This window comes from Bacillus rossius, chromosome 1 (genome assembly GCF_032445375.1).
Source record: "Bacillus rossius redtenbacheri isolate Brsri chromosome 1, Brsri_v3, whole genome shotgun sequence".
Taxonomy (NCBI): domain Eukaryota; kingdom Metazoa; phylum Arthropoda; class Insecta; order Phasmatodea; family Bacillidae; genus Bacillus; species Bacillus rossius.
This window is the reverse complement of record NC_086330.1, coordinates 140,835,958-140,861,857: the sequence shown is the minus strand read 5'-3', so window position 1 is coordinate 140,861,857 and position 25,900 is coordinate 140,835,958. Positions and strand designations below refer to the sequence as shown.

The following is a 25,900-nucleotide window of genomic DNA, read 5'->3' as shown; positions in this document are numbered from 1 at the left end:
TATGTGTTAAAACTACAGTGCAAAACATCTCGTGAGCTAGACTGAATAGTTTTATGGGGACATGTTACTCGAAACGGTTCAGCCTGGCCAAATAGTAGACCAAATGGTGCCAACTCGGCAAGGCTCCATTACAGATCAGCTGTTCTAAAAACATTGTTCATGCCTTTTCTACGCTTACTGCTTGGCTTCATCATTCGTTAAACACTATGTGGCAATGATATTTAAACAGGTGTAGCAATCAAAGAGAGATGCTGCACCCAGAGAGATTTTCAACCTTCTTGGCCAGACCCAACTAATACACATTCCCTTCCCCTACTTCTCTTTTCATCTCACCCACCCCTTATGTCCTCACCCTCTTGACAGCTCGTAAGATGTTTGGCCGGCACTTAACCTTGTCTTATTTAAATTTAAATTTTATTAGCAATTCTTGTGTATTAGTAATTTACATTACAGTAACAATTCTTTTATGCTGGAATCACAAAAGTGCAATGGCACGCGTTGCAAGATCGAAATGTGACAACAAAATATAGCATTATTGTGAACACACAGTTTTTACCTGTGTGACAACCAAAAATAAATTAATGTATATAAATAGATTTTTGCTGTTGCATCAAACATACAGCAACCATCAATGTTTGCAAATGTTTTTTAATGGATATGCTTGAGAGAAATTTGTATAATTAAAAATTAACATTTAATTGTAAAAATCACTGTGCATAAACCATTTCAGAGATTTTATAGATAAATTTATAGGGTTGTGCGAATGTTCGGTATACCGATACCGAAATCGAAATTTTGCTACTTTCATTTTCGATTTCCGTAAGAATTTCATCTGTCGAAGTTCGTTTTTAGCGAAATATTTCGAGCCAAACGAAAGTTCAATAGCTTACCGAAGTTCGTTTGTTCTAGTTGAAAAAGAAATCGTAATTTAATAAAAATGTACAGTATAATACCGGTACAATAACGTTCCTTATTATAAAGTATATTTCACTTAACGAATTTTTTTAAAGTCCCCGCCAAAAATCGTATCTTCGCCATTCAAAACGGTTTCAGTTTAAAGTATCATTTTCACTATAACGTATAAATTCTACTAGTAGCGTGGTATTACTACAACAAAATTTACTTAAACTGGTAGATAAATTTCCAGCTAAATGATTAATGAAGTAGAACAAAGATACACAAATACCAACGCAACGTATTTTCTAACCTCTAAATTCTCAAAACAAAGTTAACAAACAGTTGCGCGCACAACCATAGATTATACCGTACGTAGTATGCGACGTGAGCAACACAACACCATTCGATACATCGAAAGACGGAGGTTTGAGAGAAGTATTAATTATTTAGACAAAAGTGTTACGCTACGCTAAAAATACTGTTTGATGTCTGTGCCGGGATTGTTTATTGTTATTGTTGAGTTTATTTTCAGGTTACGTTATTTAAACACCGCATTGTATTTGTGCTACAATATGAATGATCCTGGAGATAAAAAGAAACGAAAGCAATTCACGCTTAAGGAAAAAGTGGATATACTCAGAGAACTAGACACGGGGAAAAAAGCAAGTCGCAGTTGCGAATACATATGGCATTGCGGCTCTCTTGTAGCTATTTTTTTATATATTTTTTTCTCTTTGTAAAGATATGTATGCATGTTTCAGTGCTAAGTACAAAAACTTGAGGTACCTATAAGTACTTAGCACTGAGATTCTACTGTAATGTCTTTATATGATTTGCTTGTTATTACTAATAATGTAATGACATATGCAAATCATATAAAGACATTAATTAGAAAAAAGATTTCCATTAAGATTAATTTACGTGGTGATGAAAAAAACTCACGTTAATGAAAATACGGTAAAATCATAATTTGAACAAACATGGCAGATAAAGTAAACAAAATTCAACCGTGATTACAGTAGGCTTAGGTATCAAAACAAAATCATGCAATATTTTTTGAAAAATTACCTGATTCATTTGCTTTCAAACAGTAGTGTAGGTACTATATTCGTAAAACATACATTCCAGAACTGTTAGTACACTATTTAGTATTTACCGTATACACATAAACAAAGAACGTACCTACTTTTATTCGCGCACAGCCAAACAAAAACATTGTCGTCTGCTTTATTTAAATTTTACATACTCTGACTGGCATATAAAATCCTCATAATATACAGCCAATTAGACAAAAAGGTCAACAAGTCACTGCATGTAATGACCACTTGGCAGCAACCATTTGTTATGTTTTGTTTTGACCATGTCCATTGCCTAGTTTACAGCTTCCTGAGCTAGCCATGTGTGACAGTGGTGCAAGATGGCGGCCGTTCCGCAGTATTCACGTATTTTTTCATCAGTACCATGCACGTGATAAATATATTATCATAGACTGCGACATTACGACTGTAAAGGAAATAGTCTGTGCGCTGAAAGATCTGGATTGATTCTTGAAATTTACGAGTGACATGGGGCTGTGTTGTGTGGTCTAGGGCGGATGTTGATTTTATTAAATAGTAATATTTATATATACATAAAAAGGTACCAAAATGATTTATTATGTAATAGAATTTATTACTGAAGAGCAAATTTTGGGGCACTTTTTTTTCTTTGTTAATTAAAAAATTTTGCTTAACTTTCGTTAAGAATATATTTATCTCATAGAAAAATTCATTTTCGTTTCACTTTCGCGAAACTTGATAAATTTTCTTTCACTTTCATTTCGTGTGGATAAAGTCACTTTCGCACATCCCTATAAATTTAATACATAAACGAATAGTTTAATCATCTTTAGAAAAAAAAAATTCTGAAACACATTTCAGTGATGCCGACCTTAGCAAAGCAATGGAAATATAAAATATTTCTAATCAGGAAGTCTGTCACATCTGCCACTTTTGTCGGGCAGACGTCATTGATGTGTCGTACGTGATTGTTAGAACTCTTCGCGTCACCACCATTACACTATGATTCCAGCATTATCTGATCATATCTTGATTGTTTTATTTAAGGAGGAAAAAGGTTATTACAATTTTTAATTACAGACACTTCTAAAGCAAAAACATTCAGTTAAAGCTGCAGATTTGCATTATTCAGAGGACGCATAATTCCTTCACCTCCTGCCGGATGTGCCTTTTCAAGGGTATGACAGTGGTAATCTTCGCAACATGGGCAAGGTAGAATGAGGCCTAAGCATTATTCCTGCAGATGCCACATTACACACAACTCCACTCGATTCACAGCAACAGATTAAGGAGTTTTTTGCTATAGTGCGTGAGAACATGCCTTCTAGCAAGTGGAGAGAAGTAAAATGTTGTTTGGCTCTTTGCAGTTCCATTAGAAGTGCTCATATTCAATTACATAAACACCCGCGAGTTCCCAAATATACTGAATAAATCCAGAAATGCATTATACACACAAACACACACACAAATTATATATATAAATTATAACATAAGACTTACGAAAATTGTGACCTACTGGCTTAATTTAGAGAGAGATATCACACATTATGCTGAATTAATTTCCATATTATGTAACATGTAGATTTTGAACACTGTTAAATTGTATCAAGCTATAAAAATTTTTTCTTGCCACCACTTTAACTTTTTTTAAATATAGAATAATAAAAAAAACTAATTAATAAACTAGTAAAAGTACATCTAATTGGTGTTTATAATCTTGAATTATTATTGTTAACAAAATGAAGTGAATTTCATAAGTCAGATAAAAATAAATTGTGCTCAAGCCAGTGAACTGTTCATAATACATCCATGATGTATTACGAAACTGCCCCTCTGATGTGTAATGGATATAATTTAATCAAAACAGAAATTCGAACATACAATCCACTCTCTGATACAGAGGAATAAATACCTATAATGGTTGTATATTGGGTGATTAAATAAATTCAATAATCATCTGCAAGCTTAAAGGCAAAAAAAGTTACAGGTTACTTAAATGAGCAAAATCCCAAATGTGTTAGTTCAGTTGACAACAGTTGATGTTTCAAATTGCAAGTAAAGCAATAGACAAATGTGAAACGAGACCTTCCTCACATAACAGTCCTATGAATAGTTCTGCCTTCCATTCACATTTCATTAACAAAACTACAGAAATATTATTTTCGTTGCATGAAATTTAGAACCTAGAGGAAAAGACATCTGAAATTCAATCAAAAAGAAATAAATTAAAAAAAAAAGCTATAAAATATTTATGTTAAATGTTTGAAACAAAGACAAAGCAGGTACATAAGTATACCAACATAAAATAACTGATATTCATGCCCATCAGGAAGATCCAGCAGCTTGCTTGTCGACGAGCTTCCCCACGAACTGACGCAGCTTGTCGTGATCCTGCAAGCCAATCAGCCTCTCCTCTACCTTTCCGTTCTTCATGGCAACCAAGACTGGCACTGCAGACACCTGGTTGTTGTGGAACACATCACACGCATAAGTGTCACATACATTCTCATCAGTTGAACTCATTAGCAGTCTAGCCTGGCTGACACAATGCGAGTTATGAAACTTAAGTAGCTGTCACGAGAGAGCACAATAGTTACCGTTGCCGTACTACCCCTAGTCTGTCTCCAAGTACCAGCCCCGGATGTCGAGACTGGAGAAAGGGTAAGGGGAAGGAACAGCTTCTTTATCCTCAGACTTTGCTCCTTGTGGATCAAAGCAGTGGCGAAAATCTGTAGGCTTCCCAAGGGGAACCCGCAAAATTATGTTTATCATTCCTGTTTCACAGTTATGATTTGGTAAGCGCAAGTGGGCCCCCCTCAGAGAGGGGCTTCTTAATTCCAGGGGGGGGGAGGGGGGTCCTGGGCTCATATGACCCCTTTCCCACTCTCCCCCGGGATTTACACCCATGGGTCAAAGGCATGCCTGGCATCTGAGTGAGTGCATCACTAACAAACGGTGCTTGGCGCAGTGGTGTCAATACCTAGGTGGAGCAGCACAGTACATAGGCTTACTTCATGGCCTACAGTGAAGAGCATGAACCACAGGCTGTGCTGCAAACAGTCATTGGCAGAGCCCGAGGGGGCCACACCTGAAAGAACTTTCACCCCTGAGAAGATTCTCTTTGCTGTCTTCATGTCACTGGTGCCTATCCAAAATTATCCTTAACTTCAGTCCTGACACTATTGCCACAGTCACAAAAATTATTTAAATTAAATGCAAAAAAGAAATACTTGAGAAGGGGAAGAGGGAATAAACATGTAAAAAATTTATTTACGAGAAAAAAATTACCTTGATGTTTCACGCTGCTGCAGAAGCTAACATATGAAGACTGTAAATGATTTCTAAATTGTTTAAACAATTTATCAAACAATGTTAAACACATTCCCAAGCAAGGAACAGATTATTTATTTGTGAATTTCTTAAAGAAAAAAAAGAAAATTACATGTAGCACACCAATTAAAAAGTACATAAGTATTTTAATACAATTTGTTTGGTGTATTATAAACTATTGGGCTCTGCCTGATATAGTGAGGGAATATTACAAGGTTAAGATACAGTAAAACCTCGTATTTACGTTCTCGTTATTTACGTTTTCCCGCAAATAACGTCATTTTATGTAGGTCCGTTTTATTGTACATTAACTTTCGTGTTGCATTTTCCCTGAAATTACACCGCTACATAACCAAAAAACCCGGAATGTACGTTTCAAAACACGGTAAAAATGTAAATACTCGTCACGTTAGTCATAGATGTGAAAGGTTTGAAGTAGTTCGCCTATTGTCTGTAACCTTTCGTTTTGATGTATCGACAAGTTCTATGGTGCCTCTCCTCTACTAACGTTTTAATCTTTGCTGCCATAGAGAACTTTCGTAGCAGAACCACAAACGGTTTTATTTATGGTGTCATAGAGCACTCTCGTAGCAGAGCATAGTCCGAAGCGCTGAGCTATCGATACTACCGGAAAGCGCTCATACACAGTACGTATATTTAGTAGTGCTGCATTATGTACAGTACATATCTATGATGGCTTTCATTGTTTACATTAGTCAACGTCCGTTTTGGTTAGCACGTGTTTTTTTATCGTTCACAATATTATTTATGGCAAGATTTTGATTGAAGATGGATAGGTATAAAGTTCCACGAAATACTTTATCTATTGAAGATAAAATTAAAATTATTGAGAAGTATGACAAGCATGTGGGTACCCGAGTGGTTTTGGCCAAGGAACTGAATATTCCTGTTAGTACTTTAAACACAATAATTAAAAATAGGTGTTCTATTGAAGCAAATGCTGCCCAATGCGTTGAATTTATACTATACCTATAAAACAGTACTAGAGAAAATTTAATGTAGGCTTTATGTTGAATTGTTTTTTATATTTAAGAAAATTATATTTTTGCAGTGCCCTAAATGTGTTGTAAACAACTATTGTTTGTCTTGTAGCACCAGTAAATGCTGATACATTTTTTTAAGCTAAAATTTAGCATTAACTGCCAATAAAAGTGCTTTCCCACAATTTACACTTTCCCGCAATTTACACTTTTTCCTTGGGGTTCCCTGAAAAGTGCAAATAAGGGGTTTTACTGTAATAAGAAATTGCATTGTGATTGTAGCTAACAACAAAGCCTTTCTCAAGTATAACTACAGCGTAGCCAATAATGAGTTATTAGAAATGAGGGAATAGTAACATTAAAATGACGCACACATGCTATTGGTATATAAATTACATGATGGTCACACAATAATTTTATTGTGACTGCACTAGTGTAACTCAAGTGTATGTAACTAACAAGTTAAAAATGCTATTGAGAAGTCTGCCCTATCCTAATGAATTCTACAAATCCAAAATAATTACAAGACAATGTTACATCAATTAAAAACTATTAATCTTTTAGGTTTTCCCCCTCATTCATTCAGTAGTGTCCTTTCTAACTACAGGATTTTTTTCTCACAAAATCAGTTTTGAAACAATAATTTCACTTCAGTTTATTTTTGCATTTAATTGAAACACTTAAATAAGTTTTACCAAGACAATGGTAACATGTGTGTACTTTGCTTAACATGTAGCGGTCGGGTCCGCTACTTCTATACATCGCGCATCTGCGCGGGTGTCGGCGCAACCCCCCACCTCCTCCTTCCCCCTCCTAGTGTGTGTTTGATTTCTCCTTGCCTCCCCTCCTGGGGTTGGCGCATGCGCGCTGTGCCGCGCCGATTTAATAAAAGTTGCCGTTAGGTAGTAATTCGTTCTTGTTAGCCTGATTCACTCGTCTCGTCTGGGCTTGTCCAGTAGCTTGAGTGGCTACATTGTCGGTTGTGGCATGTAGTCTGTTAAACTTTATATTGTAACGACGTGCGAGAGCGACCTCGGGGGAAATAATGTAAGTGTAATTCTTGTTTGCGAGTGAGGCGGTGGCCCTTGCCCTAATGTAACGTAAAATAAGAGGTTGTCTTGTTTAAATTCCCTTTCGGCCGCCACCTAGAAAATTATGTTTGGCTTAACTGAATTTACTTAATGAACTTAACTTGTTGTAATTGTTCTCCCCTGTGGCGTTGACGTACGTAAAACGTACGTAAAGTATGTAAAATAATTTAAGTAATTTTGAAATGGCATGTAACTTCCTGGTGCGCATTATGTTGTTGTTCGCGTATTTTTTCGTCTTTGAAGTCTTACTCGATGTAACTCTTCCATATTTGAGGCGTTTGTCTTGTCCGGACATAGCGTCCCTTTTGATGGTCCGATTAGGGACCACGCACTGTTAAACAGGTGTCACTTGCATTTTTCTTGGCCTTGAGAGATGGCTCGTCCACCTCAATATTCATCGTGTATTTTCTTTGTCAGATTATTAATGTCACTATTAAAATTGTCTAACTATTTATGTCATTAATGAAGTGAAACTTGTAAACGTAAAAACAAACATAGTTTGTCATGCTTTTTCTCTTTAACACGTCAGTATTAAAAACCAATGTTAATCTTAATGTATTTCCAGTAATTAAACCTGCTCCCAAACACCTTACCGCAGTCCCAGCCATGCTATGGCTCTCCCTCCTCGCCTTTAAGCCTTTAAGCTTTCAAACATTTTGATCAAAAACAATTAACTATCACCCATTTTTATATGCAAATGCAAACAGAATGCATTGCAGTAACTAGCATTGGCTCTTGTGACAGTTACTATCGTGATTGTTATTACATGGTATCAACCTGGCTTAAAAAAAAAATTCTGTTACTACTACTATTATTATAAGAAAAATTAATTTTTACAGAGGTATAAATAACTTTCCTTATTTGCCAGATTTTGCTATCACTTATCAGTAGGGACAAGATTACATGGTGAACTGCGATAAGGGAAAATATACATGTCGATACACCATATAACACCAAAAGGCAACAAAAAAAAAATCATAAAATTAATCAACATATTTAATCAAAACTCAAATCAGATTATAAAAACATAATATTTTAATGTATTAAATTAAAAGATTGTAAAATATTTAGCATGGAGTTAGTATCAAAATGTATGTACTAAATAGATAAGGATTTTTTATTTGTCTTTTTGATAATGCATCTGTTACTAGTAACTAATTTTTTACATTATGACATTGGAAAATTTTTCAAACACACACATACTTGCCGATTTAATAATTTGTTTTGTTCCCAGTAGTTAGAAATGATTATATTTAACTATTATATTGTGAAAGTGCATCATGAAATAGTCAAAGTGACACTGTTTTGGTGAAATCAGTATGATTACAAGTAAGTGCCGTATTGGTCGAAAATCGTTCAGTCTTTACGAATAATCAAGTTTATAAAAAACAACAAAAATAACACAGAAATATCTAGTTTCAAAAACAAAATCATAAAATCTTGCCTCTGCTTATCAGACTAGGAACAGACATGAAGATATTATCGCCAATGCTTCCATTTAGACCAAGGGTCTCCAAACATTTTAGCCTAAGGGCCACACTTTACTCCCAAGGGCCAAGACCTAGCTAGGTCATCACACCAACATACTGTGAAACTGTGGTGGGCCAGATACCGGGTAAGTCCGGCCTGTGGTGGTGCCCACGGGCTGGCAGAGACCCCAGTTTTACACATGATCACTTTTTAGCAGTTTTATCTAAAAACATTTATGGATATTGTTCTAACCCTTTATCTCAAGTGTAATTAACTTAAAAATACTTACTTAAAAAATCAGATATTGAAAAACAGATAGCTCCCATATAAAGCATCTATACCTATAAAAATCATTAATAAAACTTTTGTATGAATTTTTAACTACAAAAATAATTTTTTCTTGGCATATTTTAGAGCCCATTTATACTGTTCATATAGTTTTAAAAAGTAATTAATTAATTATTTTCTGTATGAAATTATTTCAGAAATAGTAAAATGTATTTAATTTTTATAAAAAAAAGTGTAATTCATTTACTTAAATTATTTATTACTATATTTTGGGTATTTACTATGTCATCTCATGGTTCATACATTCTCTCCACTTAAGGGCCCTGCCTACCCGGGCATACATATGGTGTGCAGAGCTTTAGTAAAATCCACATAATTTGAAAACTGCTCAAGATATCCAAATTATGTTCGTTTACAAAACACCTTTAAGAATACACTGAGAGGATGAGTAATTCTGGTTTCAATATTTTATTTTTAGCTATTTTTTATAAGACTAAAATTGGCTATAATGTGTGTTTTCAGAATAAGTTTTAAGCCTCACTAACGCAAAAACACTCTGGACTAAGGTAATACAATTATTATAATAATACAATATTATCAGGCCATAAATAAATAAACTTACATTGTAGTCTAATGCCAAGTCTGCATTCTCATCAATGTCAACTTTGGCAAGCAGAACTTTTCCTTTCTGCTCGGCGATGATCGACTCCAGTCGTGGAGTAAGTGCTTTGCACGGGGCGCACCAACTGTAAAACAGTCACCACCTCCTTACTTTTTCAAGCATTTTACTTCCTTGGTGGAAAATTCAACCTGAAATTAAGTAAGCATACAGGTACATACATCAGTGCAGTCGCCATGACGCCTAACTTTCTCTAGCTGGCGACTAACTTCTGCTAAGATACTAAGATTTAACTATACAGTGGTTTTGAAAACTTAAGCAATTTTTGCTTTTATAATACCTTGTATAGAAACAACTGGGTCAAGAAACTGGGATGGTATTTAAACTAGTGTGCGAATATTTCATCTGTGGAGCTCGTAGATAAATAAAATTACTTCTTATACATTGGTCAACAGTATCCCCCATGACGGACTCACTCACCGCAAACGAAGCACCTGTGTACCCCCAAACACGTGGCAACAAAGCATATTTAAAACTAGACAAAAATGCACCTTGGAAAATGCAGTAACATAGTTTTTTTTTATCACTGACTCCTTAACTTTCAGAAATTTTGTTGAGGCCTGGTATACATTAACTTGTACCCATGTTTAAACTAGAGGTTTTATACTGCACCTGAAATCTTCTGCTAATACAATATGAAAGCAAACTTCCCACCCACCTGTGTTCCGTGTCTACTGAGAGTGTACGTGAGGTGCCAAACTAGTCTGATCGACCACCAATTTGTAGGTAGTGGATCGGCAACTGAAACGTGATGCCATGCGGTGCATTGTCACGATAAAACACATCAAGGGTCTTGCCTATCTGGGCACACATATGGTGTGCAGAGATTTAAAAAAAAAAAAAAAATTGTAAACTGCTAAAGATATGTGAGTAGTGTCTGTTTAGGAAAAGCATCCAAGCATACACTGAGGGCGATAAAGTCAGTGTTTAAGAAAGGAAAGGAGTCAGGAAAAACTGTGAGAGCTATGGGGGGATCACTTTGATGTGCCACTGTGCAAAGGTGTATAAGATCTTGGAAAAGAAGATAAGGAAGGGTAAGGAAAGAAATGGCACAATGATAAGTACGGCTTTAGAGAAGGAAGATCTACCATAGACCTGATTTTCGCAATACAACAACTTATGAAGAGACAATACAAATTTGGGAAAGATCTAGTGAAGATATTACTGGTATATAGAGACAGCATACAACAGTGTGAAAAGAGTGTGTGTGGCAACTGGGATGAAAAAGGAGTTAATAAGTAAAGTGAGGAGCATGGGTGTAGATCCAGGAGGGGGAAAAGGGAGGTTCCCCTGGAATTAACCCTCCGTTAGTAGCGGCTATAAAACATTTCAGATTGGTGGCAGGGATCTGACAGATGAAATTCATTAAAAATTGCATTTTTGTTAAATATGAGGTTTACTAACTTACACTAAGTACGTAGAGGGTTTTAGAAACAGAAAGTACACACATTTGCAATGAATTTAATGAAAATTCAAGTGTAAAAATATATGAACTTTATCTCTGATTTATTCTTGATAAACTATTTTTTTATTTAATAGTAACTTTTATAATGTAGGTACATCAAAATGTAATTAAAAGAACATAAACATAATAGTAAATTTCAGGAAGTAGAAAAGTATACATATTTTTCAGGAAGCAACATTGCCAGTAACAAATTCAAAATTGAGCAGTATAAAATTAAGCAATAAATCAGCTGTAAATATTTCTAATAATAAAATGTAAGTAGGTATTTTATCAGTCACTTTGAGTTTTATTAGCACAGGTCACTTTACATTCCGACTGGGATATCTATCATCCTGGCATGATCATGGCAATTTTTTTTCACTGGTATCAGCAGGCACTGGAATTTTGGTTTTACTCGCTGTACTCATACGATCTGAGTGAAGTCTTTTCAAACCGAGTGAAATAGTCATCAGAAGTCCAGTATTGGTCATCCTTCTCTCTAGTTTTTCCTAAATTAGTGAAACTGCAAGTTGCCATAGAATAGTCCTCCTGCACCTCACTTTATTTTTGTTGCCAGTGAATCAAATTTGACTATTTATTCTGTGTTCAACATCGAAAAAAAAAAGAAAAGATAACCATTGGCTAACATTTAGTACTTCTAGCAACATTATATGTATCATACCTCTTTTCCACTATATCATCACCCTTCATTTATTATAGGAGGTTATGATTTCAGGCTTTTTTTGTTCTCCAGTTTCCTCCTCAATTTTAGCATCAAAGTGCATGCTAAGATAATAGAACGATGCTGTTCACGTTGGGGGCATATGAAACAAGTGTTGCTTCTTTCTGAAACCCACATGCTTGAATATTGTTTTTTTTTCTTCTTTGATTTGAAAGATAATGGAATTTGGGGTTTATTATTTCTGAGCATCCCAACCATAGACAACCTCATAGCTTTCAAATCGTTCAGAAGAGAGTATCTACTAAACCAATTGGCAGTGGTTATAGAACGAACTGAACGTTTCACTTCATCAGCTAATTGGTTACTCACAACAAAAAGGCCTTCAAGCCGAGTTACTACTAAACTTCCAAACTGACAGTTAAGCATATCCTGGCATTCTGTAACAAACAGGAAAATGCAGATAAAAGAGATTCTGGGAAGATCAGAGCAATAGGTATAGAGTTTGTGAGGAGTATGTTGGCAGTTATGAGGCTGCGAGACAGGATCAGGAAGGAGATGAACAGGAGCACAGGACTTGAATGAGATCATGGAAATATAAAGAACAAGATGGTATTTCCATGTCTAGAGAAGGGGAAATGAGAGGTTGCTTAGGAAAATTATGGAGCTGAAGTACACAGGAAGAAGACCCCAAGGAAACCAAGGAGGAGGTGGGAAGTGCAGATAGATAAAGAAGTGTAGGAGAGAGAAGACTGGAATAAAGTGAAGGGTGAGGAATGAGAATGCTTTGTATTCCAGTTAATATTATCTGTGAAAGGTAAGATACTACAACATGACTAGTTGTGAAATAAAAATTAGTATAAAAATAGGGAAATAGTGGAATAAAATAATCATGGTTGGGTGTCAGCATGGTTTTGATAGGTGGGGTAGTAACTAGTATATGGAAGTAAAAAAAAATCTTTTGATTGGCTAAAAAATAAAAAAATAAATAAAAACCTATAACATGTATAAGTGTGAATGATGCATTGTTGTAACCCTAAACAAAAATTTTGGTAGTTAATTGAGAGACAATATATTGTTGAAGTGAGTGGTTCGAGATAAGTATACAAAACCAATATGTTGCAAAGGTGGGGATACAAAATAAGTATGATAATTAGTGTATAAATCACGAGCGAAGTGAAAGTTCATGTTTAAATTATTTAATAGTACATGTAGAGAGAATGTGTGGTTGTGATCGTAGTAGAGATGAAGAAATGACAGTTTGTATTTCACAATATTGAATGAATTTCATGGTTGAATGGTTATTTACTTTTGGTGTAAATATCAGTAGCATAGTGTAGCTAGGATTTCTGTTCGGGGGGGGGGGACACATTTCGTCATTCACCCGTCCTCCAAAAAGGGGGGGGGGGGGGGGGGGTTTCCGGGAATCCTGCCCCAGAAAAATTAGGATTTCAAGGTGCAAAATGGTGCTATTTAAGCGTTTATCATGCCACAATTCAGAATATATAATTAGCAGATAATACAATATATTTGTAAAAATATTTATTGTGAAAAATTTCACTATTATTAAAATGACCTTCAAAGTACTTATACAAACGGCTTGCAAGCAGGAACACTAAAACTAAAATACAATTTCTTTCAAGTTAGTCTGTCGACAATAATTACGTGACTTACGTCTCTAATAGTCTAATGTATATCTTAAGCAAGTGCTAATGTTTTCTTAAATCTTAATCAATCCATTGATCTCAATACTCTCATACTATTTTAGCTGCACTGTTTGTACTGAATATATATTTTTTTCTTTTATTGTATCTTTAGAAAGTATACTCGGGACTGCTTTAAAAAAATAGCATAGTATATTGGCATTTCAAGTAAAAATTTCTAAACTTATAATCTTATAATAACAAACATACATTAAATAAAAATCTACATTAAGCAAGGGCTAATGCTTCCTTGGTCAATCAATCACGAAATACAAATATTACTTTAGCTACATACTGTATAAACACATTGCACGAACAAACATAATCTATTAATTTTCTCGTATTCATTCATGATACTTAAAAAACTCAGCCATTAAGAACTTAAGAAGCGTATACTAACATTTCAATAACAACCATTTAAACTTTTATAACATCAAACACTAGGTATCTGAAAAAGTAAAAGATGCACTAAAGAAATAAATTAAGTGCTAATATTTCCATGATAACTAAATCTCAGAACACATATATACAGTATAGACACCTAAAGTGAACAACTTCTATAATTTACATGTTTTCTCGAATATGTTCATAGTGATTTTATGAAAACTCAATACAGTAAACTCCCGGTATACCGCGCCCCGATAGATCGCGGAATCGGGTATATCGCGGGTCAAACCATGTCCCCCAATCAGAAATGAATAATAATAATAATAATAATAGTAGAACCTCGTTAATTCGTGATGGTCGGGACCGAGATAATCACGGATTACAGAATTTCACGGACTAGCGATTAAAAGCCCGGAAGGTCTTGTCAAGCTTCTCAGACACCGGCGTGCAGCTGGGTTAAGGCCAAGGTCATGTGACGTAACATCTACCGAGGCTTACTGCGCCTTGGCAGCAGATGGATAAAAAATAGTAAACTCTCCATTATTCGTGTTAATTGGGACCCGCCGATGCCCGGATAATTAAAATCCTGTAAAAAAAAAAGTAATAAACCCGGATAATCCGTTCACAGTAAGGGCCGTCTTCGAATCAGTCTCGGCTTAAAAAAATACGGCACTGCCTAGCCATTAGTTCACGGTCATTTACAACAGCCGAAGAGAGAAAGATAATATCGTGCTGAACTTGCACACATAAATTTTGGGTAGCGCCCCCCTCCCCCCCCCCCCCCCCCCCCCCATCCCACTCATCCCACTTCGTCCAGCCGAATGCCAGCCAGCCAGACACGTCACTCGCCAGGCGCCTGCCGTGCGTTGGCGGGTGGAAACAAACAAAGGGAGACGGGAAGCAGAAGTCATGACATCCCCCTCAAGTTTAAAGAGTGACAAATGTGACAGCTGAAAATGGGGCGGCACAAAGGGTCGGTACAAACAGCGTTGCAGAGTTTGGCGGCCTATGCGAAGGCTTGCAGTGTTTGCCGGCGGCCGGCCCGCGTGCCGTTAATTTTAAGCGCTGACAATTTTTACTTCTCTTTTTTTTTCTGCACTTTTAAATCGTCCTGGATTATCCGATTCCCGAATTAGCGCGTCACGGATTAACGAGGTTCTACTGTAATAACAATGGAATAAATGGTTGACAGCCGATTAGGATAATTTTGCGTTGTAACTCACAAACTAAGCATCGGGCAGAAAAAAGCCTAGGCGTAGAAAATGTCCGCAGTGAAATTCTAAACAAGATATTTCCGTACATTATTCCTCTATCTTGTAGTGTTTTAAAATTATGGTCCAATCCAGCCCAGTGTTATTTTCTGAAACACTAGTTCTTAACATTTTTTTTAACCCACAAATAAAGCATCGGACAGGGGACCCGATAAAGCCCACCGTCCAGCGACATTATCCAGCGTGACTCGGCTGGGGATTGATTTTGGATAGGTTTGGTTGACGGCAAGCGCTGGGAGGGGAGAGGCGAGCCGAGAATATGCGACCAAGACACCCGGGTAGACGGGAGGAGTGGAATATAAGCGCCAGTGATGAGAGGGGCGATTAAGCCGAAAGGGGGGAAGTCTGGTGACCTTGAGTAGTTCACTCATTTCCGTCGGCACACTTCTCGTGTTCACGTGTGTTGACAAGCGGAGACATATAAATGTTTTGTTATAACTTGAACCTACAGACGTAATTTTATTCGTTGTATTATACACGTTCATCTTTTTACTTTGGTATAATGTTTTAACATTAAATAGTAAAGTAAATCAGCTAGCGTATTTTTAATCTTTGCCGAGGAATTCCCAGTGGACCAATACTTACGTGAACCATACTGTACCACTTTTGCCGTGAGGTAGTAAACAAGCCCCGGATATGTTTATGTGTAGCGGCCTCCCGACCTTTAACCAGAGGCTAGGGAATATAACACTTGCCGATCGGAGCCACACACACTCAGCAACTCGACACAGCGTTTGATGGAATAAGTAAAGACAACGTTTAACAGACTTTTTAATACGGCGCCACTGATTGCGCTAAAATTATTTTGGCGCAATTTTTGTATCCCACATGTGACCATTTATAATTTAATGTAAGCATGGATAACAAAGTTTAACCACTTTACACGATAGACGATTCTTTATTTTATATTGTACGAATGCTAGAATCGTTTTTCACGTATCTGCTGCATACTTCTGCAAAAGACACGCTATCTGTAAGTACGTAAATCTAGAATTTTTATTTTGTCAATCAAACTCGGTACTTTGCGATTCATATTCGGTTTGAAGTATTACTATGGCCTTTCTATTTAGAAGACTTTGACCACAGAATCGTGTGTAACCGCACACACTGCCCTTACTTTGTTACGGACACTCAGACGAAGCAGATACTGTGGCTGACACCACGAGACTGGCAGCAGCTTGTGTGCCGCACGTGTGTATGGCGGCGTGTGGCGCGCTCGTAGGCCGTGCGACAAACTGTGCGCGGCATGCGGAAAAAAAATATTCAACATTTACTATTTATCTTTAAAATTTATTATTTTTATTTTCTCACCCGCGTTTAGTGAAAACTGCGGATGCAAAGTCCGCACAAAGGCGGGCCGTCTATACTGTGCGTGCTTGCCGACCTATTAGAACACAGGCGGTGTTTTATGCCTTTTGACCTTGGTCACATCGAAACATCGCGGTTATACAACAACGCGGGTAAAAGTTATGTCCCCCGACAACCGCGTTAAATAGGGAGTGTACTGTACTTCTTAAAAAAAAAGTTATCTACAAACTGTCAAAAAATCATTTCAAAGTTGAAAACACCAAAAAAAAATTTAAAACTGCTATTAATAATTTATAACCACATTCTTAATAATTTTAAAGGCCACTTTTTTACTAACCCATCTAAACAAGCAGCATTCTTCTGTTCTTCTTTGCGAATTTCTCAATCAATATATCTTCGTTTAATGGTATGCTGCGGTGTATGGATATTAGTGCGAGTCCATTTAGACGTTCTTCAACAGTGCTGTTCCTGAGATAGGTTTTCAGTCTCTTCAGAGTTGAAAAGCTTATTTCAACTGATGCTGTGGTAACAGGCAAAGAGGCCAGAATTTCCAGAAGTATATGTAAATTTGGAAACAACATTTCTTCGCACTTCTTCAGTGCAGTGATTGTGTCCCTCGGTAGCTCATCTTTGGAGTTTTTCCATTTCATTTTCCATAAATCCCACTCACCTTGGAACATGACTTTACTGGTGTTTGTAAGGTCATAAGCATAGAAAATAAAAGCTATCTCTACATCACTGAAACTAGATTCACTGGTATGATGCACTGCAATCCTACAATAATATTCTTATGAGATAAGAATCTTTCACTGAGAGATGAACTCATTTCTTCAATATAAGGAATGAAAGACATCCTCCTGAAGTACTCCTTTGGTGAATTTGCTGAGTAGTTTTCACAATGTTTCTGCCTGCCTACACATCTTGGGATTGCTGGAACTACACCAAGAACATATGCAAGCTCTAAAGAATCTTTGAAAATATTTTCAAATTCTTCATCGCTGTTGCTGTGCATATCAGCTAATTTTAGGCCAACTAACTAAACTTGGCTAAGAGCTGTACCCAGGTCTATGGATTTACTCTGCAGACATTGGGAGAGTGAACAAGTCAGTGAAAGCATTTCTCGGAAACTTTAAGACTAATAATGAAGATAAAGTCACAGACACTTTTGTGAAGGATCTGTGCTTTAGCACCTCCTTCCTTGTTTTCATCGGTGATGTGTTCTAGAGCTTCAATCACATGAAGCAGAGCATTTACAAAAAGGGTAACTGCTTCGTGCCTTTCTACCCAACATGTTTCGCAGTACTTCATTAAGCCCGTGTGGTTCAGTGGTGAAGAATTTAATTTGGTTTTCAGTACATGTGTTCTATGAGGAGAAGCTCTAAAAAAATTGCACACCTCACTCATAATACCAAAAGAATTTTGAATGCATGGGATCTTTGAAGAAATGTTGAGGCAGAGGTTAAAGCAATGCGAGGCACCATGAGTATACAATGCCTTCGGGTATTCTTCTGCTAGAATAGCTTGGACACCTCGGAATTCGCCTCTCATTGCTGATGCTCCATCGTATCCCTGACCTCTTAGTCTGTTCATATCCAAACCAAGGGAAACCAAATTTTTCTTTATAGTATTTGCTAGTCCAGCCCCACTTACATCATACACGGGAACAAATGACAGAAAATCTTCCCGCAGTTCAATGACTTCTGGATCAACATATCTTATACACAACAAAAATTGCTCTATTCCCTGCACGTCACTTGTTTCATCTGCCAGTACCGTGAAGTAATTCGCTTTTAATGCTCGGTTGACAATGGTTTCCTGGAGAGTAGTGCCAATAATACTTATGATCTTATTTTGTACAGTTGGGCTAGTGTACATAGCATTTCCACTACAGGTTGTGATGTGTTCTTTTAGCACATCATCCCCATGTTTAGCACAATATCGCAACAGTGCTCTGAAGTTGCCATCATTACTGTCGGGTTCTTCAATAGAAAGGCGTCCTGCATCATTTTGACCACTCAGTGCAATTTCTTGTCTGCCACACACAATTGTCTGAATAATTGCTGCCAATTTTTTTCTTGTTGCTTAAGATGATTTCTTTTGCTTGATTATTTAGCTGAGTTTGTATGTCCTCTCTTTTACCACAGCAAATTTAAAGAAAGTTACTTACTGATACGCTAGCATCTTTGTGGTATTTGTTGTTTGCATGATTCTGAAAGCATTGGATGGCATCCTTCCAGTTGGTGAAAGGGATTTTAACCAGAGAACCAACAGATTGGTGTGATCCTTTACCAGTACTACTACTTGAAGTCGGTCCAAAAAGAACACAAAATTTACAAAATGCCCCCTTCTTTTCATTGGAGTATGCTAGTCAGCTGAATCTTTCCAACCAATTAATCTGAAAATTCCTTTTTCTATTGCCCTTAAATTGACTTTCGAATTTGTAGTCAGCATTTGGAGTCCACGTGTTTTTTAAAACAGCTTCCTTTTCATCTTCGCTTGCATCTGTCAATGTAACTCCCGATATCGTGCTTATTTTGCATTTTTAAACTCGCCATTTCAAATGTGCTTTGTTCATCAAGAGATTGTCTGTGTTCCAAAGAAGGACCTGAACACTGCGGTTTTATTTTCGTCAGCAGCCTGTACAAAATAAAGAAAAAAGACACTTCTGTAGCATTGTCCGATTAATTGGTTGAGCATGGGTACCAAAGCATTTGCAAAGTCACAATAAACAAATTCAAAGTATTTATATTATAAATATTTACGGTATGATTTTTGACTGTCTCCTTCATACACAACTTCGTAAAATACATAGGTAAACAAATAACTCACAGGGAACCTAATAATTAAATGCAGAATGTTATTGTACACCTTTTATCTACAAAGTGCCCCATTAACAACTAAAGTTAATATATAAATAACATGCATGTGACTAATGATGTATATAAATTAGTTTCTCCCCATTCCATTCACATGCATGTTATGCTGTTTTATTCATGAGCTATAAAATGTTATATCAAATAAGTTGACTTTTAACCACTGAATCAAGTCACAGATTTCAACAAAGTAAATAATGTAATAAAAAATAAATAATAAGAAGAAATTGTTCACACACTCGAAACCTTTAAAAATATTTATTGTCGTCTAAAACTATTAACGTAATTATAATGAAGAAAGAGAAACTATTTTTTCCTTCCTATAAATGGCATTGATTTAGGCTAAAATAGGATCTCTTATTTTTTTTTGCCCGGCTTGATTTTATGTTTTTTTCTGTAGCTCATTTTGGGTTGGCTCAAGACTCTAAGGCTCGTCCATCTCTAGATGAAACAATAAAAAACATTGATTGTTTCCATGTAGGTACCAAAACATTTTGGTTATTGAATCTAGATTGTGAACAATACCTATTCCCATGGAAAATTTCAGTCCGATTAAAAAGACTTCAATTTGCATGACATATTTGCGTGTTGGACTACAGTCAAGTGGCCTAACTTTGGTCCACTTAACAGGATTTTGATTGTCCCAAGATTGTGAAATAAAAAAGTGGGCTAAATCTGTGTAATTATTTTGTCCATATATTGGAAAAGAACCAATTTTTGGAAACGTATCCTGTGTTAGATGAATATAAATATTTAAAATGTTGATTTTTCTGGTGGAGCAAAGTTAACCAAGTCAGTGGTGTAAATTTGCACCATATTTTTATTTTGCTATTATTTAACATGAAAAAGGTGGCTATTGCTGGAGAGTATAACTTTGCTCCACAAAGTAGATATTAATCTACACATATAGCTTACCATTTGTGCCAAATATCAAGTATTTTGTCAAGTTTTACCATAATTTTTGTTCAACAGTGATGATACAAAGAGTGAAAATGTGTTTTCTAGATCTGTTTATTAATAGAAAGAAATTTTGTAGGGTTAAATGAAGATATTAAAATAAAACCTTCACACATAATGTGTTACAATATCTCTATTTGTCAAAGTCTGCTATTTTATAACATCTGACATGACTTAATTGGTTATTGCATACTGTACAGTACATGCAACATGTTGGAACAGCTTTTCATATTTTTAAAACCACTTTTGACAATAGGAGAGGTTCATTAATTTTAAAATGTCCTCGGCCACTGACAGGTTCAATGTTACAAGGAGGTATCTTACAAATAACATCACAAGCTCTGTAAAAAATTTCATCTGGATGATCTGGCCAGCGCCAGTATCCACCAGATGTTGCCATGCATTTGACTTTGTACAAAAGTTCATTTTCTTCTTCAGCTATACATGTTACTGTACCAGGAAAAGTATGGCCATCATACACTACAATTACATAGTCATTAACCTTATAACCATCTGTGCGATTAATGACTACAGTACTGGTTGTGATTATAGTGTCACTGGTACAATCTTCAATTAATACAGTAGGGCTAGCATATTCACAGGTACTATCTTCCATCAACACAGTAGGGCTAGCATGTTCACAGGTACTATCTTCCATCAACACAGTAGGGCTAGCATGTTCACTGGTACAATCTTCAAGTAACATAGTAGGGCCAGCATGTATTGTTGATGACACACACACGTCAACTACGTCCCGACTTTCTGAAGTACTAGTACATGGAATGTGCTCGCCTTCCCTAGGCCTATTTGGTTTGATAACCTTACATCGTCCTGGAAACTTCCGAACACCACCTCTAGTTTTTGGTCCTGAGCGCGCACACAGAATTTTTTTGTCATAGAAAGTTTCTACTTCTTCTACTGATACACTCCTGCCAGGTTCAATAGGTAGTTTAAACTTTCTTGATCGTTGAACCTTATCCAGATCAGAAGAACGCACTTCTGATATGAATGATTTGAAACATTCACCTACATTGTCAGTTATCTGCAATGCTTCTTTAGCATATTGCGGCAATTTTTGGATAACCTTATCTTTATCTATGGGATGGATACCAGTTGTTAAAAACCCTTTCACTAGGTTACTTGATGCAGTTGGTTCGCCCATATCTAGTGTAAACTTTAGAAGCTGACAAAAAAGTGATTTTGGAAGGGCAACACATCTTTTTCCTTCTCTGGTTTGTCTCCAATCATACAGGATTTTCCTCCAATTAGACTTTAGCGACGAAAAATATGCCACATCTAGAGGTTGGAGTAAATGAGTGGAATTGGGAATAAGCATGACGAAAGATATATTGTTTTCAGTACATAACTTTAAGGTTTTCAAAGTCAAGTGTGCTGACATGTTGTCTCCGATTAACACTTTCTTGCCTGGATGTTTCAAAGCAAAAGGAAGGAAGTGGTTCTCAAACCAATCGTCGAAGACATCCTGATCAATCCACCCATGAAGTGTTACATTTAACCTAGTGCCTGGTGGAGCACCCTTCAGCCAGTCACTCCATTTCTGTTTCCCTTTCAGGATAACATAAGGAGGAAGAAATTCTCCTAAGGCATTTCCACAAAACATTGTGGTAAAACAAGACTTTGTGCTATTCAAAATCAGTTCAGGGTGGCGCGACCCTCGTCGAAACAGAAGTTTTTTCTTACTAGGCACATCATGGAAACCTGTCTCGTCATAGTTATAAATGTTACAAGGTAGTACACCCTCAATTTCTTTTTCTAAATGCACAAATAAATGTTTTACCATGTCTTCACTGACTTGAGCCCGGGATCTTGAGATATTACTTGCGAACCTTTGACCTAACTCAGCTTTGTGACGCTTTAGAAACAGTCTACCCCAATCCACGCCTGGTAAATTGTTTTTAAACTGTGGCACTTTAGTGTTTGTTGAATCTAAGTAACCTTTTATGATAAAGCGCACATCACACATTGATAAAGGCATTCCAAATTCACTGCATGTTATAACATGGTTTACAAAACTCTGCTCTTCTATCTCGGTAAACGCCTGAGGCCTGCCTATTGCTTTTTCGTGGCATCGCTTTAACTTGTTGCGAATTGTGTTCCTTGGTATACCATACTCTCTTTCTGCTTGGCGATGACCAATTTTACCTGCTTTGATATCCTCTAATACCTGCTGTAGAACAGCATCAGTATATGATTTATATGGCCTGGTACCAGGTAACTTCTTTTTCCTCAGCTCAGACATTGTACAGTCTTCTGTAAACAAATAATACAGTACAATAAGTAATATTTTGAAATCACAGCATTTACAGTTTCAATCACTTAGGCCTAAATTAGCATTCTTTGTACCGTAAATACAGTAACTTTTTTTACAATATTTAAACATTAAAATAGGCTGTGAAAAGATTTTGAATTGTATAAAAATATTAGGTTTACAATATAATATTTGGTAAATTACACAGTCAAATAGGCCTACAAAACATCTCAGAAACACAAATTGTGTGTAACTTTGAGCCGGGGCAAAGTTGCCCTGAAATGTTCTGAATTGAAGGTAAGCATGCATTTGTATTATTAGTAATTTTTTCATTATTTGTTATTCCACTTTATTTACTTACCATTAAAGTGTTAACTGTGAAACAGATGGTGCTTTTTAAGAGGTGTCTCCTTGTCCATCACCCTAAAAACACTGACAACTTTAAAACAACAGTCAAAATCAACTAAAAATCACAGTTGAATTCAAACATATCTTAATATAGATGAGAGGACTTGTCTGCACTACTGCCAACTTGACAGGAAAAGTGATATTTCAGAAATGTTTACAAAAAAAAATTTCTCTCCACAGAATAAAGAGATATTGTTAACTGTCTTTTAAAACAAAAGAAGCTAGTGGAGCAAAGTTACACCCACTGGCACAAAGTTTCCCTACATGACTGTATTGGCGAGATGTAATTTATGTTGGCTCACATAAAATAAACAAATAAGTAAATAAAAACAAACCGCTGTTTTCATTCTGCTACATATGGAATTAAATTCCGCAAGTAAATTTAATGGACATGGACACGAACACGATAAACGTGTTGTTATTCCTGATTACGTGGCAATGGACCTTGCAACTCTGCTCACAAAACCTACATGTGGTATAATTTTCCACACATAAGGTACATCTGTCCGTCTCTAATGATGTAACTAGCAAAATTATTGCATCGGCCTGCTTTCATACCAAACCACCATAGCAAAAAGTACAAAACAACATTAAAGCACATAAAAACTTTAATGAGTAAGCAAAAATTAAGTAATATCTTCAGACATTTTTCATAATAAATTAAACAAACTATCAGAAATATTATAAAGTATTAAATTAACAGAAAGTATGTTCATAAAATATGTTGTAATTGCATCAATGCCTATCAAAGGAATTAACTTTTTTTTTACATAATGATATAACACGTAACCAAATATTATTTCTGATTATAAAAACATAATAAATCTTCAGTAACCTGGGTTGCTAGAGGGTGAATATTATAAAATTTATTAGGTAAGGAAAAAATTCTCGTTTTCCTAGGTTAGGTTAGTTTTATGTTCATTGAAGAAATAACAAAGCAGTAAGGACTGGTGAGGATAGTTCAACCTCATAAAAAATGTTATATAATTTTGCATCGTGATAAGGTAGCGATATTAATGAACGTTAAAAGGGCGGTGCTTAAGTTATTACGATTATAAGTTCTTATGGGAAAAGCATGAGAATAGAGCATTTTGGACTGGGAAGATTAACAGCCTTGTTAAAAACCATATTTGTTTATTTAGGAAATGACAATGGCGGAATTGATATGCAAAATAATATATCTTCGGTGTCTTGTTACATATAATATACAGGGCTGTAACCGGTATGTCCAAATCATACTTGAAGACTATTTGATTATATAAAGTGGTAAAGCAAAATATTTCAGCCGGAACATTATGCAATCATAAGCATTTATCACACGATACAAATATACTTACGTTGCAAAAAAGTCAACCACAACTGGCACTTTGCTATTTTTTACTCTTTCATTGAAGTCAGTACCATCTTGTATTTTAATAATATTTAACCTTTGAATACCTATACTAATTGTTCGGCTTGAAAAAAAGTTATAAGATTTGTGTGCGATACTTTTACATACTGCTAATTTAGAAGCCAACATTTTGCTTAATCAAATGTGTAATAAACCTTAAAACTTAATCCAAAAATTACCAAACAGCTGATTTACAACAACTCTCAAAACAAAATTCACATCATTTCCGTAATGCAGTAGTCTATTCACCCGGATCGTGGCTATGATCATAGAGTAAGTAAAGGGAGAGGCGCCACTCCCATAGTAATGATCGTTTGCTTAAATTTGTAAACAAAACCCTTGCGATCATACCATTTCTTTGCAACTTGACAACGAAAAAATTACAGCCAGATACAACCTGAGAAAGGTTTAGCGTGTGATAGTTGGCACCGTTGGCACCTTTTTAGTCGTCATATTTTATATTTTTTCGATAAAGGCTACTGATATTGTAAAATTGCTTTATGTTAGTCCTTATAATAGGACGTTAAACTATTTCCGCAAAAGAAAAAAAAAGTTTTGAACTTAGGTAGTTTTGAACTCTCAATCGTCAGTTTCGAGTTATGACGCCTTTGCCCACAAGACCACCAATTTAACTTCAAATAGATATAACAAGTGTATATACTTATACAATATTTTTCTGCACTAGTAAAGTCCAAATTAATTATATACAGTCAGATTGAAACTGATGATCGTTTAGTAATTAATTTTATTTCTGTTTATTATATTTATTTTCCATTCCATTTTTAATTTTTTTTTAATTTTCAACTCCAAAAACTACAGTAGCAGCCCTAGCAGGTAATATGGAGAACGACAGGCCAACGTGCTCTAATTTTCGGTTTCGGCAATATGCCACGCAGCATCTAGTTTTCAGTGACATTTAAAAAATATATACTTTTACTTTCAAATCCCATTATTACCACGAGACAATACAAAGATGGCCGTATATAATTATAATAACTGGATATGAAATAAACTAAAGAGATCAAAACTTGTAATTTTTTTTTTCCGATGTTGGTGAAACATGGTATGATCTCATTTTTAAGGATTCAGTTTGTCCTATCTACTGTCACCCCCCTGGCTATGATAGTGACCAATATCATCATAATACTGACCTCCTCATGGCTCTCTTCCAAAATACTCATATGAACTAAAATAAAACTTCTTAGATGAATGAATTAGAGCTGTAGCAAACCGTATGTATTCGTTACTGAGTAACGGGTGCGGCATCTAGTAACGAGTAACGAAACGTTACACACGAATGCATTTCGTTACTCGCATCTTTCGTATGTTTCACGCATGCGCGCGCGTATTCGTTACAAAGAACGATGTTTGTTTATTAATAAAAGTATGATTTGGAA

General features: G+C 35.9%; 2 protein-coding genes across 2 annotated transcripts; both read right to left on the bottom strand.

The window, feature by feature from the left end:
- Positions 1–4,189: 4,189 nt before the first annotated feature.
- On the bottom strand, positions 4,190–25,677 carry LOC134546222 (thioredoxin, mitochondrial-like). Its single transcript, XM_063388848.1, has 3 exons — positions 25,655–25,677; positions 9,758–9,881; positions 4,190–4,415 (listed from the first exon to the last, which is right to left on the bottom strand). The coding sequence occupies exons 1-3, from the start codon at positions 25,660–25,662 to the stop codon at positions 4,281–4,283; spliced, it is 267 nt and encodes an 88-aa protein (XP_063244918.1). The 5' UTR covers positions 25,663–25,677; the 3' UTR covers positions 4,190–4,280.
- On the bottom strand, positions 20,552–23,236 carry LOC134529531 (uncharacterized). Its single transcript, XM_063363725.1, has 2 exons — positions 23,067–23,236; positions 20,552–22,707 (listed from the first exon to the last, which is right to left on the bottom strand). Exon 2 carries the CDS (start codon positions 22,694–22,696, stop codon positions 20,663–20,665), a length of 2,034 nt encoding a protein of 677 aa, XP_063219795.1. The 5' UTR covers positions 22,697–22,707; positions 23,067–23,236; the 3' UTR covers positions 20,552–20,662.
- Positions 25,678–25,900: the final 223 nt, after the last annotated feature.